At 40.0% G+C, this 19,388-nt stretch overlaps 1 protein-coding gene across 11 annotated transcripts in view; it reads right to left on the reverse strand.

Moving 5' to 3' along the window:
* The window catches only part of SIPA1L2 (signal induced proliferation associated 1 like 2), a 134,140-nt gene that overhangs the window by 47,635 nt on the left and 67,117 nt on the right, over positions 1–19,388 (reverse strand). For 8 of the 11 annotated variants that reach the window (XM_066616924.1, XM_066616875.1, XM_066616861.1 and 5 more), the window contains exons 7-10: positions 17,485–17,562; positions 10,062–10,219; positions 8,626–9,202; positions 2,036–2,310 (exon numbers count right to left, since the gene is read on the reverse strand). In XM_066616924.1, coding sequence (XP_066473021.1) covers positions 2,036–2,310; positions 8,626–9,202; positions 10,062–10,219; positions 17,485–17,562 — 1,088 coding nt within the window. The remainder of the gene's footprint in view (positions 1–2,035; positions 2,311–8,625; positions 9,203–10,061; positions 10,220–17,484; positions 17,563–19,388) is intronic. The other 3 variants (XM_066616899.1, XM_066616891.1, XM_066616884.1) reach the window with 1 other exon arrangement.

The raw sequence follows: 19,388 nt of genomic DNA on the forward strand, positions 1-19,388 counted from the left end.
TCCCAACAGAGAAATCTAACAGATTGACTCTTTGGTGATTTTCAAGTATGTCAAGTTTCTACTAGTCATTTAAAAAACAAGACAAAGCCCTACTCTATTCCTTTACAAAAACAGAATGTGAAAAATCCCAACTGCATTTTATTTTACATTGCCAATAACCTTAAGTAACCTTACTCTAAATCATTTAAAATTTGTAGTCTCTTACTTCAGTCTCATCAATGCTATTTTAAATCTGTGAGTTCTTTGTTCTCTTTTAGCTGCAAGAGGTAGTTATAAAAAGCCCTTGCAATTGCTAGAAGTGCTCGGCACACTTGCTTCTGCATACCAGGCTCCCAACATCTTATCCTTTTTAGGAGAACTTCTGTTTCTGGCTTTAACACAATATAAACCACCACCCCCAACTCTCATAGTACACCAAAGGAATTCTATCACTGCATCATACAAGAGCAAAACACTAAATGTATCAGATCTGTTCAGTGAAATGCCCCTTTGCTTTCAAGTAAACCCTAACGAGATGCATTCACAGTTCTCTGTAGCTTTTTTTTTTTTAAAGAATTGGTAAGAACAAAAACACAATATCTAGAACAGCTAAAACCAACATCTTTCACAAGAGCGCACTGATAAAAATAACTACTAGTGTTGTGGATAAAATTCAGAATGTTGTTGATTCTCAGAGCTGGGATACAGGGCAGATGACACAAGAAAAAGTGAAGGGTTTGTTATTGAGTAAACATGCATAGGTTCAGGCTGTTAGTTGAGTTTTGTGGGTAAGCATGGAAAGTTATTAGATGCAAGAGTGATGAAGCTATTGGCAAAACAAGGTGTGCTCTCTTCTAGCAAACCTAGCCAGAATCTTAGCATGAACTGCATAACAAATTGCATGACTTATGAATGTAACACGAGTGCTAGAGAGGCTACATCAGGGTATGTGGAACTCTCCCCCCCCCCCCATACATTTTTGGTCTGCAGTTGGTTAAATCTGAGAATTGTAGACCGCCAGATATGGTAGGCCCACTGTATGTCTTTGCTTGAAAAAAAATGTTGTCATTTTGTAGATTATCTATGCATACTGAAAAGAAAGATTCTAGTCAAGTTAAAAAGTTACAAAGTAACAAAAAGTGGCTGTCATATCAACGAGATGCTCAGCATTCTTCCGTAATTAAAGCAGCACAGTTTAACTGAATCAATAAGAAAACTATGATAAACATAACTGAAATCCATAGACTAATCCATCTCTATTCTTTGATTTGCTACATAAGGTACAACTAGAACCATAAGTAGGTCACAAGTTTTTGACAAACAGAATGCCAAAAGTTAAAGTTTTTTCACTTTATCTACGGAAAGGACGTTACAGTAGATGAATGTATGCCCTCTTGTTACGGTGAGCATGCACTAAGTTTCAATCAAAAGGCAGAACAGCTTAACTTCAAGAGGAGTTAAATTGGTATGACTTATTTAAAACAGACACTACTGTCTTAAACAGGTATTTCTGGAATACAAAGTGGTAAGGAAGTATATGTTTAAATGGCATTACACACTGGGCATAGTGCTCATTGGCTAATACTGACACTCAATCATCTTACAACTTATTTTGAAAAGATAATCAAACTTGATTTTTTTGTAATAGATTTCAGCGACGGGGATCCCTAGAAACCCTGAAAAGCAGTCTACTGCATATTTTGTACTGGCAATACTGACAGATGAATCTGGATTACATACATTATACTATGTGACACAAAGGCCATTTTAAGATGTGCTGCAGGTGAACTTTTCCATAATTCTTCAAGTTCCGTACAATCTATCACCCATGAAAACTTACACGATCTGATTTTACATTTATTGTAAGGTAACAGTTTCACCCACCCACTCGCCGCTTCAGAAATGCTTTCGCTACAACAATCTCATTACCACCAAATAAAAGATGCAATGCCTATTTTCTGAAGACCTCTATCAAAGAAAGCCAACTGTGAAAAGGGCAAAATAATAAATCGGTAGCAAAAGCACAAATTATACATCAGCAATTGTTATTTCTGACCTTCTAGGTGATCCGTCCTCATGTGGCTGGATAATCACCACCTTTACAGTCACAGATGTGCGCAGCAGATCAATCATTTGTTCATGAGTCAGGGTTGCTACAGCCACTTTGCAGATCTCCACTAGGCGACTGCCTTGACGCAGACCAGCCTTCCATGCAAAACCAAAGGGTTCCACATCTGCAACAATCCCTTCAAAGTTAACATGGAATCCAAGTTGCCCCAAACCATTTCTTCTCAGGGTCATTTCAGTTGTTTCACATCCTCTGGTCATTATCTAAAAGAGTATCAGATTGTTAAATGTGGTCTCATTACACTAGAAATGTAGGTTTTCCATATGTTATAAAGTAATAAGGAAATAAAGCAGTGTTTTGCCAAGTTTTTTTTTTAATGTACATTTTCTAGAATTGACTTGGGTGTCTTACCAACCCTGTTTTACTTGTTTAAAAATATGAAATATATTATGCTTAGCAAAAGAGTGTACAATTTAACATGTTTATTAATTTAAAAGTACAGATACTTTTACTTCAACACTACAATCAGACCCCGGGTTACGTCCTGGATCCCCCCCCAGATACCAGAATTAGTGGTTACCAGGGTCCAAATTTAAATGCCTTTAAAAAACAACAAAAAATGCACAAAAATTAGGGCTCCTATTGTTTCACAACCAAACCACGTCGTTTCCAAGCCTGAGAAGCTTTTTTTTGCACTTCTGGGTCATGCGGAGGTTCCTTCCTTCTCCCTGGTTTGACCCAGAATGCATCATTCTGCATACAGAACCATCATGTATGTACCCTACAACATACTTGGTACTCCCCCTGCAACTGTGATGAAAAACGATCTTGCTGTTAATGAGTTGACAAAGTGATTCATGAGCACCATCAGTTCATAATTTCTGAACTTTCTATCATCCGTGAAATTTGAGAGAATCTGATGGAAAGTCCAGAAATAAATGTAGGGAGCATACACAACAGCTCTGTATGAACCAGTGACTAAGAAACTAGGCTATCACCAGTTTTGTGCAAAGTGAGTGCCCCAAAAACCTCATGAAATTCACAAAAAGCAGCAAATGGGGTGAGCATTGATGTTCTTCGACAAGGGTATGGGTAAACAAAAGCTTGAGCCATGCTACCACAAGTGCCTAAATTCAGATGGCGATTGCATCGAGAAGTAGTGTGATATAGTAACTTTTGTGCATATATACAATTGTTTTCCTTCATTCTTTTTTTTTTTTAAATAGTCTGCCAGAAGTTAATTTCTGTATAACCCTCGTATTAATATGTATGTTGACTAGAGGTTTTTAAATAAAAAATTTCATACAAAGTCCCATATTTGATGCCCTAGAGCAGGGGTCTCCAAACTTTTTGGCCAGAGGGCCACATCCAATATCTGACTTGGTGTAGAGGGCTGGAAAAAAAATTTAAATATAAAATTTAAATAAATAAATTAGAGATGGAATATAGATGAGTGAATAAATGAATGAATGGGCTCATTTATTCAACCTGTCTGCCCCTCAGAAGACCCTCCAGAACACAGTTCTAGTCATATTCAGTTGAGTGGGCCAGAGGCTTTCAGGGGACAAGAGGTTGGCCGCGGGCCAAAAAGACGCTTGCTGCGGGCTGCATCTGGCCCTCGGGCCGGGGTTTGGAAACCCCTGCCCTAGAGCTACCATTTGCCTTGTGTCCAATGTCTTTTACAATATATTTCTCTTTCTGATTATTATAACCATATTGGGACAGCTATGATTGCAAAATCTGTAGCAGTTGCATTATATCAAAACAACAGACAAGCAAAATGGTCATTTATTCTTACAGGTGCAAAGGTTTTTACCATAAGCACAATATTTGTTAATTATCACAATCTGTCTCATTTGGATTAATCGTACACTATATTAAAATTTTTTAAAACATTTAAAATGTAAAGAGAAGCTTAATGAAGCTAACGTTGTCAGTTGTGGGAATCTGCTAAACACAATTTCTTCAAGGGAAGACTCCTTTTGAAAAACACAGTAATAATTTAAAGCCACAACACACTAAGGGCCCAATCCTAAGCTTCGCGCATCGGCTCACCACTGGTGTGCACTGTTGCAAACATGCCGTAAAGCACGTTTGTGGGTCCTAGAGCTGGTGCTCCACTGGTGCTAGCCCAGCACTGGCCAGCACTGGGCTAGTGCCAGTGGAACACTGAAGCTCCATTGTTCAGCAATTGTGCACACCGTCAAGCAGCCGAGAGGTAGGTGGAGGTGTGGGGGGAGGCATCCTGGGGCGGGGGGAGGCGGCAGGGAAGACACGTCCCGGGTGAGGGAGCAGGACCAAAGGGAGGAATTCAGACCCTCCGTGTCGGGCTAACTGCCCAACACAGAGACTTTTCATGCTACGCTGACCTTCGGGTTGACGGAGCATCGAGTAGCCCCATTGTGGTGGGGGAAGGAGACAAAAGTCCTGTTTTCCTAAGGAGGTGGCGGCAGCTGCCTGGAACATGCTGGATGCAGTGGCAGCCATTTTCAGCACCGCTACAGCCCTGCGCACTAGGCAGCTCAGGTTTGGGCTGCTTGTCTGGACACAGAGAAAAGTCAAAATTAGTTTTGACTACCAACATTGACACCTCTGTCCCGTCCCCCCCATTTGTCCGTTAAATCAGGTTTCACTGTGTAGTCAAAATGCGTGGAAAAGCAGCACTGCTTACAAACGATAAAAAAACTCATTCTGCAGATTGAGAGGAAGAATGGAAAGACAAAAGCTAAAGCAGTTGAACAATCTTATTTTTTGCTACCATTTATACTTCTCATTAAGCCACTGCTACGTAAAGATTGCGCTCCTATACACATTCACCCAGCAGTACACTGTATTGGGACTTGCTTCTGAGTAAACTTGTATAGGATTGAGCTGTAACATATCTTGCCATGGCATTATTTGAGTTAAAATATTATACATTTAAGTTGAGCTTAATGGATATTTTTCCCCATGGAAGAGATTCCTAAAAGCCTCTTCCATCACCTGTTTCTGGCATTACCAGTTTTACCAACCTATGAGACTTTAAAAGGGTTGGAGGGGGAGAGGGAACAGAGAAAACAGCTTAGAGCCAGGATATCAAGGGGGCCAAGTCTTCTCTGACGATAAATTCTATTTGACAATTCCTTCAGGTGGCAAAGTATTCACACGTCAAGGATGGAGGAATTGGGGCAGAAGAGATCCCAGTCATTAGTCAGGTTTACTTGAAAGAGCCAGGAACTGAACATATTTATCTTCCAATCTCTCAGATTTTATAATGAGGAGGTGAAAAGATTTCTCACAATTCATGTCTACATTGTGATAAGCCAAACATACATTTATTTATTTCAGGATAGCAAACCCTACCCAGTTTGTTCCACTTTAAAATCCATACCAGCAAAAATACTACATTACTCCCTAAAGGTTGAAAGCAAAGCCAAAAACTCTTTGTTTTCTGCTACCATATAATTCTAACTTCAACAACAGTCCACTATACAGATGGCCCACCTGCAGTAGAATTAAGATGAGAGACATGGCAAATGCTACATTTGATGAAGCTATTTTCTAGAGCGGGGTCTCTAAATTTTTCGGCCGAAGGGTCGCATCAAATATCTGGCATGGTGTCGAGGACCAGAAAAAAAATTAAATATACTATTTAAATAAATACGTTAGAGGTGGAACTTATATGAATGACTGAAATGAATGAATGAGTGAGTGAATGAATGAATGAATGAATGAATGAATGAATGGGCTCAAATGTCCAGGATTTCTCCAAGCACCAACACAACCCAAGAAATAAAGCACACACACTTAAATGGACCCCATTCCCCCACCCTACAAGCACAACTCTGGTTGTGTTTGGTCAACTGGGCCAGAGGCTCTCAGGGGATCAGAGGCTGTCCATGGGGTGGATAGAGGCACTCCACGGGCTGCATCTCGCCCCCTGGCTGGGGTTTGGAGATCGCTGTCCTAGAGTTTAGCATTTCACAAAAGTTTAATAAATTTTACAAAAACTTTGAAATGTTAACCCAACAACACTGACAAAAAAAATTAACATTATACTGTAATATAAACACTGGAAAAGGAGACAAATCCTTACATATATACTATGATATACTCGTATATCCCACTGCCATTGATTGCCTCATTATTTGTGAAACATGGGGTTTCAAATGTTTTATGCTTCCCATGGATTTCCACAAAATTTTCACATTACAGTAATGTAGTAATGTAGGATAGCAGAACCATGGTTTTTGCATTGTGCCAAATGATTTGCAGTCTCTGTTACAAAGCGATGTTGGTTCAGCAGAAGGTATCACTTTTACATGTTTTGCCTCCTATTTTTTCAGGCGCTGGAACAGCAGCAACCACCTTAGAGCGTGCGCTTAGGAAATATCTCACGTCCTGACTATAGGGTTGGACACTGCGTCCAAGGATTTTTCAAAGGTTCCTTGAGCAGCTTTTGGTGGTGGCGGTGGTGGTACTGGGTGGGGATAACATTGAGACTGTTGTGCATGGGGGCGGGCAGTTCAGAAAGTCTGACAGCACTTTGGATCACACTGATAAAATGACAGCCAAAATATTATCAGTTCTAGCTACTACTGAGTTTTCATTTTATCAACTTTTATATTTAACATGTATCACAGTGTCTAATGATTTCCATTTGAGAGTCAACCTTTAACAGAAACAAAGCACATGCAACAAAGTTCATTTGTGTGATTGCTTAAGGACAACATTAAACTGGAAAGGAACAGTGTTGCTCCAGTATCCTGCAACCACATGTAGCTGAAAGTAACAAACCAAATTATTTCAATCTGAAGATTCGATTATCTGCCTGAACAAAAGGGTAGATAATCATCAGAACAAAAGGGTACACAAAAGGGTACACAATCATCACTGTTTACAGCAACTTAAAAAAAATAATGAATGTATGAAGGTGCTGAGAATTATCTCTTCTAGATTCTAAGTCACCATGTTAACTAGAGGACTGTTTTCTACTTTAGGGCATATCAGTGTTACAAGCTTAATTAGATAAATTCAACCAGCACAATCCTAATTTGTGCTGGAACAGGCAGGCCACTGGGCCTGCACTGTATCCAATGCATGTCTGGGCCCAAAACTGGCGCAACCGAAGGCAAGGGGAAAACTTTCCCCTTTACCCTGTGTCATGCTGCACTGGCCCCAATGGGTCTATTTGGATCTATGCCACCTCAGGAAGTGGCACAAATCCAAGCAGAATGGAATGGCCAGAGGCTACTCCAAACCACCTGGGAATGGGGTCAGCATCTGGCATAACTGCCATTGGTCCCGCCTCCCACTCCCCTGCCCACCCACCCCCAGGAACACCTGCCACTCACCCTCTCCCCGCCCCAAAACGCCTCCACCCCGCTCTCCTCATGCCCCTCCCTCAGCCAACATAAACTTACTCTGCTGGGTCTGGATCCAGCACAACTCCTTGAACTGGCCTTCTCAACTCTTAGGCATGACACAAACATACCTTATGGCATGTTTATGACACTCCTGGGTTGGCAGAAGTGACTTGTGCCAGCCTAACCTGGGGGTTGCACCCTTAGCTTCCTAAAAGACTAGCTAGCCTTGGTGGACTCTGCAGTGGTCTTTCATAAAATTAGATCAGTTGGCATCAATCTTGAGGTGCAGGGTTCATTCCCACTACAGCATCCTTCCAACTAATCAATAAGAGATTTATTGACCTTCAAGCACAGAATCTATATAGCACTGTGAGTAAATTCTGCTCCCCACTGATCCTTAGATCCATGCCAGATCTAGTCACTTACCATTGTACTTCACTTTGTTGAAGTGCCCCTATAAACGCAGGGCCTTCACCCTGACCAGGTGGAATGTATTTCCCTTGGCTGTGCAGTATGGAAGATTTAATAAAAGCCATAGAGCCAGGGTGGTGTAGTGGTTGGGGAGGTGGACTTAGACCTGGATGATCCAGGTTCAAAACCCCCCTCAGCCACAAAGCTTCCTGGGTGACCTTGGGCCAGTCACTTTCTCTCAGCCTCACCTACCTCACAGGGTTGCTGTGAGGACAAGAAAGAGGGGAGGAGCAGCTGTGTAAACCGCCCTGAGCTCTTTGGAGGAAGGGTGGTATAAAAATGTGAAAAATAAAATAAATAAGTATTGAAAGCTGTTGTAGATATGAGCCAGGTATGGTAGAATCTCTTTCACACATGATCCTGCATTTCACGCTCCATCTAATGACCCGTAAGAAATACTTAATCCCCTATGTGAACAAGTGGACAGATTGTTCGGATGATATTCAACTGAAAAATTTGTTGACATATGAGTACGCAACTATAATTGAGACTATGGGGCTTTTCTAAAGCATCTCCTAAAACATTGTGGCTCAGCCAACAGCATTAGGGAAATGGATCGTACCTTCTAATATTCTGGGATTTATTATTACTCTGTGAACTGTCTGTGTATGTATGTGTGTAATATGCCAATAAAGGTTCTGACTGATAAATTTTTAGTTTCATAAATTCTACAGTCAATCATTACATTTATCCAACACTTTATTATCTTGAAAACTACTTATAACCGCCGATGATGGAAAGCAATAAAAGAACCATACTTACTTCTAGCCTTTGAACCATTTCTCTGATATCTTCAGCACAGTTATCAAGGGCAGACAGAAGAACACATTCTCCTCTTTCATAAAAAACTTTAACACTCATTAGCCCAGATGTCCATCCAATAACATCTCTGCAGGAGCAGTTGAACACCACATTTTTGGATTCCTTTTCAATGAGCACAATAAATTCATTTGAGATACCAAGGAGACATTCAATGTCAAGGGACTGACCAAAGTCTCGTGCTATCACATTCCATATCACTGCTCCGAGGCTGAATAAGTGGGCATCTTTTCTTGGTTTAACTCTCTCTTTTTTCTTTGCTCCCAGTGTAATAAAACTAAACTTGACTGAAGTGTCTACTGTAGCTGTAGTAACAAAATTTTCTGCTAGATCTTTCAAGTACTCTTGACGGGTTCTGGTGGCCATAGCTCGAAACTTTTCTGACTTGTGTGCTGCATTTTCTCCATTAATTACTTTGGCTAAAAGAAAGTCCCGGAATACGGCTGATTTGGGGAAAGTCACTCCTTTGGGGATTGGTGGACCAAATGATGGTACATCTTTAGATCTTGAAACTCCAACACTAGAATAGAAAATGGAAGACAGGAGAAAAAATTATTGATGCATCAAAAATCATAAGACTGCAAAGTCCCTTTTAAATACATGAGTTAAGTATGCATGCATGGAAAACATTAAGAATCTTGTGTGACAGCACCACCTCAGCACTCTTCAAGGGCAGAAATGGCCAGTGCCTATATGCAAGAGTAGGAGGAAAAGAACTGTTCTTAATTCCCAACTTTTGCTGTCCAATTCAAAATTGTGCTGCATCAGCAAATTACTTAGGACAGGCATTCTTCCTATTGTACCAACAGGTCATTATAGGTAAAGATACCCTGATCATAAACATTTGACACTGATGTAATAGTGTATAAAAGAAATACACTACAGTTCTCTGCATTATGCTTCGTCTGGGCTGTGCTCCTGTAAAGAACTGCATTAATTTAAACAGTTATTTCTTAGCAAGCTTCTTCACCAATTATATGAACTGACAAGTTTTTTTTTTTAATTTCTTATGGTCAAATTAGACTTGTGTCAGGCTTCGCACCTCTCTCTACTACCTGTCTAATTATTATTGAGATTTCTTACCCTCTCTGGGCTAAGAGTTAACACGTGTGTAATCAATGCTGGGTATTTAGCAGTAGGGCTGACTTCTGTTTAGTCAATGAGATTGTTCCTTTATCCTTTAATAACCTGGACCTCCAAGCAAATAGATTACTTGCTTCTGCTGGTACAATTTATTCTAGCAGAATAATCCAGCATATTTTACTGATAGCTAAAGTTTTGTAAATAGGCACAATTGGAAAGAAAATGCTCAACTAAAAGCCAACTGCAATTTTCAATAAAAACCAAGAAGCAAATGACAATCATAAACCTGTACTCACCTATAGCACACATTTTCGGTGCAAGGATTGTGGACTTTAACAATGACAAATACATGTTGAAAATGAGAACGGATATTTTTTGGAGTAAAAGGAAGTGCTCCAGGCTCTTGAAAGACAATAGTAACAATGTCATTTCCTATGTGCCTTTTCCTAAGAAGCTACATAAAAAAAGAACACAAAAACCCCAGCATTAAGAGTTAATTGTGACTATATTTGGTTTCCTGTACATTCATTAAAAATTGCAATATTAAAAAAAATACTTTTAGTTTTAATAGTCTTGTTAAAAGTTTGTGGGAGACAGAGTTAAAGTAAAAGGTGTGAGAGAGTGCACTCAGACTACCTACACTTTATCATTCTTGTCCATTCCACTTGAAACACAACTCTTGAATTTTAACTAACTTTTCTTTCTTTTTTTAAAAAATGCTGCTATGCTAGAAGATGCAGTAAGAAACACAGACCTACTCATTGCTATCCAGTTGTGTTGCTCTCCATCTCTGGTACAATACCTATATTTTTTCTGTCTGAAGTACAACTTTTTTCCCCAGTTACTTCAAGATGTTTTTACTTATTAAAGCTGTTTCCATGCCCAAAAGAAACACTGAACATTTTAAATGGAACTTTTCTTCTCTTCAAGAACAAAGTAGACAGATTCTCAGTACAATCCTGAGAGATAAACCAGCAGACAAATAAAAACTGCATGGGTTCCAAAGGGTATACTGAAGTGGCTCATTGTGCATGCCAGGCCTCTGGGCAATTTACTTTCCGATTGCAACTTGCCAGGCCATTATGAAAGATCCCCAGATGTTGCAGTTCTTTGTCTTGGTTGTTGGTAGGGCAGAGTCTGGAGTAGGCAGGAAGTTTCAGATGCCATGGCATACATGCAGAGTGTCCTATACAGTGTTTCTCAAACTTTAAGGGAGCTTTACTCCCTCAGTAAGTCTTTGTAGGGGAGGGGCTAGGGCAACAACACAATCCCCAGGATCACATCCCTATGGGGAGACGCTTTCCACTTTATGTAGGTAGGGCTGCAGCAGGCTGCAGGAGGTGTGGGGCGTCCTGCGCAGCCCTCTGCAGTGCTCCCTAAGGCTTGGAATAGTCAGTAAAAGCGGGCACAAAACACCTCCTGCAAAACGGAAGTGCTTTGTGCCCACTGTTACTGATGATTCCAAGCTTCAGGGAGTGCAGTGGAGGGCTACACAGGGCTCCCCGCACCTTCTGCACCACTACCTACATAAAGTGGAAAGCACTTCCCCTCGCCCCCCACAGAGAGATACAATCCTGAGGATCACTTCCCTGTCTTTCTCCTTCCCCCACCCCTTAAAGGGACAGGGGAAACATTTACATGAACTGGTGAGTTGCAACCCACCAGTCTAAGAACCACTGCTATATGATGTTCTGGATACATCACTGTATAAGCACAAAATACACACAGTACAAGCAAAATATTTATGTTACGGACAAAGGGTTGTACTCTCTCTCTCTCTCTCTCTCTCTCTTAAGTGTAGTGTCTCACTCATGGAAAAGAAGGAAGGGTGCAATTTTGGATATTCTACTTTCCTTCTCCAATCCTCCTCCAGCACTCTTTAACCATCTGCTCCTGAGGGTTGGGGTACCTTCAGGAACAAAATGGCATGTGACTTAAAAGGACTGGACAAGAAAGTGGGAAACAGTGAAAACTGCACCCTCCATTATGCAAGGGAGGAAGCATTTATGTAAGTGGGGATTAGATCCAACACACAGAAGCTACAGGGCAAATGTTTATCATAAAAATTATAGTTTAGATTATTCTCTCAGGTAACATAACCTGCTAACAATGTAAACCGCCGTGTAATAAACATAAAACCAAAAGGTGTTTACTATCTTTAAAAATTATTTAAAGGCAGGAAACATGTTGGAAAAACTGCCATGATTTAGGAGCTCATGAGTGCTCACAAAAGTGAGCATGCATCCATTTTTTTCTTACAATTTCATTTCAGTCACCCATATCACTGAACTAGATGTTTCTTCAACCCTTTTCCATTAAATTTAAATGCTTGCAGATTGGTGAAAGAGACTAATGAAGGAAAAGCATCAACTATAAACTCTATTCATATGGAAGTAGTCAGAAGCATCAAGTGCTGTAAGACCTCTCTGTTCTTTGTATTTTTTGAGCTGGCTTACAACGGCCAAGGTAAAATTGGTAGAAAGCTAAGTGTCAACTTCTGCTGTGTTTTGAAATGTTTTAGGTTAAATTTACTTGAAATGTCAATGGTGTATATTATTCTTAAGCTTCTGACATGGTGTGAGCAAGAGATGTACACAAATACAGAGAAGAAGAAACGACAACGTGCACACCTGGAGCACACAACTGACTACACCAGAGAGTGCAACCCAACTCAATTTTTCATTTTGCTTCATTTCTTACATTTATTTCCCTCCCTTCCTGCAAGATGCACAGGGCAGTATACATGGCTCTTCTCAGATCATCCCAGTGAGTTTCATGGGATGAGGATTTGAACTCATGTCTCCTTTCTTCATGTCCCGACACTGTAAACACCAAGTTTTGCCATATCTAATGGCTCTCATGTCGTCTAGCGGCTGCAGTTTATCTTATAATTATGTACAGTCGCCTAGGTAGGATGTAGGTTCATGAATCTATGGGTGGACTATATTTGTCATCTTTATACAATTTATATGAGTTATTTGACTGCTAACTTGTCTTCTAAAAATACAATTCAATGTACTGGCTTGCATTGCCACTGATCAGGATTTTAAGGGGCTAAACCTATAAATTCCATATTAAGCTAAGGGTCATTTCCACAGTAAAGTTTCCAAGAATGCAAGTTCATCCAGTGAACAGAAGGAGCTTCTCACTCAAGCAAAGCGCCCTCCCATTCATGCGAGGATCTTTTGCAAGAGTAAAATACTTGATCCGTTCTTAGAGGGAGCTTGTGTTCAGAGCATGCTTGTGTTCAGGAGCTGTGGGCAGGAAGTCTGGTCTAGAGGGTAGAGCCTCCATTTGCCTGAAGATAACATCCGCAGGTTGCCAGTTCGAGGCCACCGGCACCGTGCGACCTTGAAGCAGCTGACAAGCTGAGCCGAGTTATTCCATCTGCTCTGAGCGTGGGAGGATGGAGGCCAGAATGTGAAACCAGATCAGAGTGAAACATCTGGACTGTTGTGGTTCTTGAAAGATAGAACCTTCTTTCAATTGTAAAAATCCCTACGGGGATTTAATCAGCCTGCCTAGGTAAACCGCCTTGAATAAAGTCTGAGGAGAAATCTGAATCTGAATTACCCTGAATGTGACACTAAAATATTAAAATAACAGTATTATGATAAGTCAATGTTAGAAAAAGATGCACATTTATACCACTTCCTTGTATGCACTCAAACTATTCAGTCAGAGGGCAAGAAATTCCTTGGTTCCAGCTGCACCTGCTAAACAAAACTGGCTTTAATCTTCAAGCTCTATTGCTGTGAGTGCTGGAATAAAACAATTCTTGCTATGTTACATCCTTTGCCCAAAGAAGAAACACTAACTCTGAACTTTTCAGATAAAGCAACTCTTCCTCTAAACTGGGCAGTCTTTCCAAACAGCTCCTTTTGTACCGCTGAGAGAGATGAATCGAAAAACTAAAGAAAGGAAGAGATCTCTCAGACTGTAAAATGATCAAACTAACAGAGAGACTGAATATTTTCTCTACTTTGTTAAAAGATGAACAATACATTTAAAAAATCCCCGCATTGCCCAGAGAAACTCTCCGATGATCCTAACTTTGCCATAGTGGAGAGAAAATTGAGGGAGGTGCACTACCTGTCCCACCTCCATGCGCAGAAAAGCATGTAAAAATTATTCACAGCAAGGAGAGCATGCCTTGTGCTCTTGAAAGATGTGCAGATGGGTCCACAGCTGGCTTGGGCAGATGTAGCTCCCACACAGAGGATCTGAAGAAGAGTTTACACTTGGCTCTGTGCCAGATGTTTAGAATAAGTGTTCCAGCAACAGAGACCAACTCATTATCGTACAGGAGAATTCAGATTTGTAACCATTTGCTACTCAGCTATTTTTCTCATCATAACAGGGATCTGGTTGTACTTCTCTATGTAAAAACATACAGTTTCCGACACAACTGAATTAACCATTAGTTAATGCATCATTTTGCAAAATTTTTTTGGAACAGCGCAATCCTAATCCGCACTGGTACAGCCCAGCCACGTGGCCTGTACTGCATTCAACACAGGTTAGGTAGGAGGTAGCTGGAGGTCACCTTGGGTAAGAGGATTTTTTCCCCTTACCCCATGTAACATCCCAGTCTGCCCTATAGGGCTACTTGTATCTGCACCAGCTGTTTAGTTGATGCAAATTCGAGAAGCCTGTGTAGGGCTCTGAGGCCTGGGAGCAGGGGTCAAAATACAGTGTGAGCTGCTGCTGAAGATCCTGCTGTCTCCCGGGCCTGATCTTCCTCCCATCCAGAAACGTCCCCTCCCCAACACCGGAACACCCTCCTGCCACCCTCTCCCATCCGCTGTACCACTCAGCGCGATATTACCTGCTCCAGCCAGTGCAGGGATTGCTTCTGGCACCGGCATACATCACTGTGTGGTCAGCTCTTGAGTCAGCTCTTGAATCAGCGCAAACGTGCCTTACGGCACATTTGCAACATTCAGGATCTAGCATAGGGGGCCTGCGCTGGTGCAACACACCATTACGATTGGGCTGCTCGTTGAATGGCAAGTATAATAGGTACATGTATACTTATGTACATCAGTTTTGTTAAACAAATATTCATTTTCATGGGGAAAAAAATGTTGAACAGAAAAGTAGAAAGTACATTTTGAGTTAGCAACAGGGTCTTTGCTGACAAATTTTAAACTGTGTTTCTGGAAAATGCTCTTCTCAGAATACAATTTGCTCTGCAGCAATACAAGTAATAGCACAATCCTAGGCATATCTACTCAGAAGTAAGAGGCAAAGAAGGAAGGCCCATAGCCAGGGAGACAGACCAGGGACAGACTGCACTTGCTCCCGGTGTGGAAGGGATTGTCACTCCCGAATCGGCCTTTTCAGCCACACTAGACGCTGTGCCAGAACCACCTTTCAGAGCGCGATACCATAGTCTCTCGAGACTGAAGGTTGCCAACATGAAGTGTGGCTTACTCTCAATAAATGGAGTGCAGGATGGCAGCCTTATACCTGCACTACTCTCAGACAGGATAAATGCTTTCTCATGCTCAGTCCTGGCATGCACCTGAGCCCTTCTTCTGTGCACTCACAGACAAATTCACACACACGCTGTGGCTGGAAACAAGGCTGCTACATTTGGATGGGGCCCCTCAGTGTGTTAGCCGTGATTGTTAGCCATGAACAGGGCCGTTGCAGGGCTAAATTGGAGACGCTCACAAATTCAGACTCCGAGGCATTACTTTGCCCATCTCTGTGTTGCATTATGCTGCATCTCTGGGATTATTTATTAGAATTAAATTCTCTTGGTCTGGAAGTCCCTCTTGCTGGTACCGCTCTTTTCTGGCATTTGTTTGACATATTAGACAATAAACATGTTGGATAATATCATGAATAAGATCCCAAGGACCTTACAATCTATGCATTTCACTACATTTTTCTCCAACAGTGTAAATCTATAATATTTACTCCGAACTAAGTAAAGGATTGCAGCCTAAGAATTAGCAGCTTTTGAGATGAATATATTTTCATAACTAAACATGATGTTTTGGATGTCTCTTAACTCAAAATGTAACCCTTTTTTTCTAACAGCAATAAATTCATTTTTTAAAATCTTACCAAACTGGACAAATTCTGAAAGACATCTCCCCCCCCCAAAAAAAAACCCCAAAAAATTAAACACTAACTTTATAATTAGTACCATAAAGGCCAACATAGTATTAGGAAAGGAAACCAGTGATAGAGCCATAATACGATCATAAATAGGAATTAAAATGTAAGGAACAGATAAGGAAAAGTTAAATCACTGATAACTTCAATATGGAAAATGGTGATAATGGTAAAATGCAATACAAATTGAATGGAGAAAAAGGACATGAAAAAATATTTCTGAGGACAGCAAAGATACTAGTCTGAAAAATAAACTGAGAAAAATGTAAATGTTCCCCACCAGATTGCTTTCTAACTGTAGGTTACCTATTTTCAAATTTCTCTTTAACTTTTTCTCTCTCCCCTTTCAAGTATTATGAAAGTATTTTGTTTACTAATCTGCCTTTACATATTCTGAGCAGCACGTAGCACACACCTCTAATATTACCTGACAGAAAACCACCTAATACTGTGACCACAGTACCCAAATACCAATCTTTCACCTCACTCTTAAATACATTAACTTGGAAGTATAGTGGCATGGACTACAATGGAATGTATTTCCAAATAAGCATGGGTAACACTGCAACCTTGAGTAGAATGATTTCTAAATAAGTATCAGCACTAATTGAATTCAACTCCTGATGAAAGAGGATCTGGTTAAGAGAATGTAGAAAAGTAGAATCCATTCGTTTCAAAAGTCTGACTCTGATAGTATTGAATCCAATAGAGTCTAAACTGTGAGTATGCAACCTCTCTGCCATTTTCTTTAAAATGCAGGATGTTCGGAGCTGGTTCCTATGAGAAGTCTCTTTACTGCCACTAATAATAAGAAATGGGACATAGTGGCATTAAAAAACTAACTAGACAATCAAAGCTTTTCTTCAGGTTAGTCTTTTCCAGAATATAATGTAACATCTATACTTCTAATATTTTAAATAGCATTTCCAAAATAAATGACCAATACAAAGTGAGTCCTACTCAGTTACTGTGGCCTATACCTATCTATAATAATACCTATCTACTGTTAATAAAACTCAGTTGTTCAAGCTAAAGAGGCAAAGCCATCTTGATGTACAGCGTAAAGTATTTCTTCATTCAATTTAATAGTGAAAAATGAATAGACATCACAAAGAAACCTTTGAACTTATTTTAATGTAACCATAAAATAAGTGGTTTCATGAGAAGTAATTGTAACTGAATATTTACACATTAAAATGTCAGATATTTCAATCAGACTTGATTAAAAATTGAATTCCAAAAAGCAAAGCAAAAACTTCTCTATAGTGAACAATAACTTGGTTTAATTTTTTCATAAAATCTGATTAAAACAGATTTGGTGAACAGATTTCAATTAATCAGGTCTGACAAAAAAAAACAAAAAAAAAGCAAATGGCAGAAGTGTAAAGGGAAATCTTGCAAGGAAATGATCTAGAAAGGATGTTTGTAAGGGTAAAAGTTCAACAGGGAAAGCCTTTAACTGTGACTTGCAAGGAAAGCCAATACAAAGTGGTGGTATGGACCACACTAGAATGGGTAGCTCCCTCTGTTCTGATCAGAACACTGAGTGAAGGCTCCCCACCCTATGATGCAGCCAAAGTGAAAAGTTACCTTAGTATTTGAATCTCCTGCTGGCTCTAAAACTAGAGGGATGTCCTGATCAGTGATCAAGCAGGGTGTAGTTATTTCCTGGAAAAAGCAACAGACAATTCTGGTGTGGCCTATTTCTGGCTCACAGGAAACTGGATTCTAGCAAATAGTTAGCCCATGCTCATTGGAGATAGTGCTCAGAGTAACTGGCTATGTGACTTGGCTGACAACCATAAAAGGAAGGATAAATGTATAAACAAATCAACTATTCACATCTAAACTTTAATGAAACAAGCCTGAGTCAACAGATGCAATTTTAAACTACAAAAAGAATTTCCCAATATACGTGTGGTGTGGATGAAATAAGACAGGCCTTGCGACAGAGCAAAATTTTTATACCATGGGGCTGGTAAGTGTGTCCCATAAGGACATCAGCAACTCTGGGCACAATCCTAACCCACTTTCTAGCACTGACATAAGGGCAATGCAACTCTGAGGTAAAGGAACAAACATTGTCTAACCTTGAGGAGGCCTCCGTGACTGCTCCCCAACTGCAGGATGCAGCACATGCCCCACTGGCACAGCTATGCCAGTGCTGGATATTTGGTTAGGATTGCGCTCTGTGTTGTCGAGCCTCCTACGGGTTCTCAGAGGCAAAGGTTTGTTAGTTTATGTGGATTCTTCTTAGCTGATCAAGAATCATCCTGTGCTTACATTCTACATTACATACCTTAGCAAGTAGGTAGCAACAAATTAAACATTCATTATTGGTTCTGTCTACACATTAAGGCTGGCTAAATGCTGGATATTTGAGTGTGCAGATCACATTTTATGGAGAAGTGTCCATGCTGTGCAAATACTGCTGGGGTACAGCATAATAAAAAAAATAATGTGGTGGGTCTTCATATCTCAGTATTACTTGGATTTGGAAAACTGCCACATTATTTTTATCCCAAGAAAGCCATGGAACGCAGTGTGATATTACTGCTAAATATACCAAGACTGTCCAAGATACAAAGACCGATGAGAGTCTATTAAAACATTGTGGAAGGGTGCGATTGTTATTGGGAAAATAATGGAATTAGAATTGGAATATTCTTAGGATAAATCAAGAACAGGTTTTAAGTTTCTCTGGAGGAAGACACATAAGGAACAATCCAGGAAAAGATGAAAGCAAAGGAATATTGAGAATAAAGAGAATATTGGTATGAGCGGCTCAGCACATGCAAGAGTGTGGGTGACAGCATACAATTCCAGAAAAAGAGGAGAAAGACAAAAGGTTATTTCCTATGTTCATGGATTAGGTAAAGCCGAGACAAAGACAAACATTTTCAACATCAAAACAGACCATTACTTATTGCCATTGCCTGTGATTAAGAACAGAAAATATTTCTTTGATATCAATATTAGTCAAGGATGTGTCTTATAGAAGTATTCTCTACAATAGTTGACACTTGTAGTTTAAACCATCCACAGATAGATTACTGTTTCTGAAATATTATATCATTCTGGTGTATTCTGCATTTTTCATTTTAAAAAAAGGAAACAGAATCTTTTCAGATAAAGACATAATTATGCAATAGCACCCTGGTAAACAACAGGGCAATCTTAGACAGGTATACTCAGAAGAAAGCCACCCTGAGTTCAATAGTACGTACTCCCAGGTAAGTGTAGATGGTACTGCAGTATAATTCTAATAGAATTTTATCACTTTTCTTATCTTTAGTACTTGCAGTGGATCTTAAATACAATGAGGTTTATACTACACAGAAAGCCTGGTACAATTCTAATCCTTTTGCTTGTGCAACCTGAAGTGCTACTCTGATCAAAATGATTCTGAATACCATATTTATGACCAAATAGGATGCATTTTTTCACCTACAGTTTCTAGCAAAGATTTAAATGATGTATGTAATTCTTTTTTC

The sequence above is a fragment of the Tiliqua scincoides genome, chromosome 1 (genome assembly GCF_035046505.1).
Source record: "Tiliqua scincoides isolate rTilSci1 chromosome 1, rTilSci1.hap2, whole genome shotgun sequence".
In the NCBI taxonomy this organism is placed as follows: Eukaryota; Metazoa; Chordata; class Lepidosauria; order Squamata; family Scincidae; genus Tiliqua; species Tiliqua scincoides.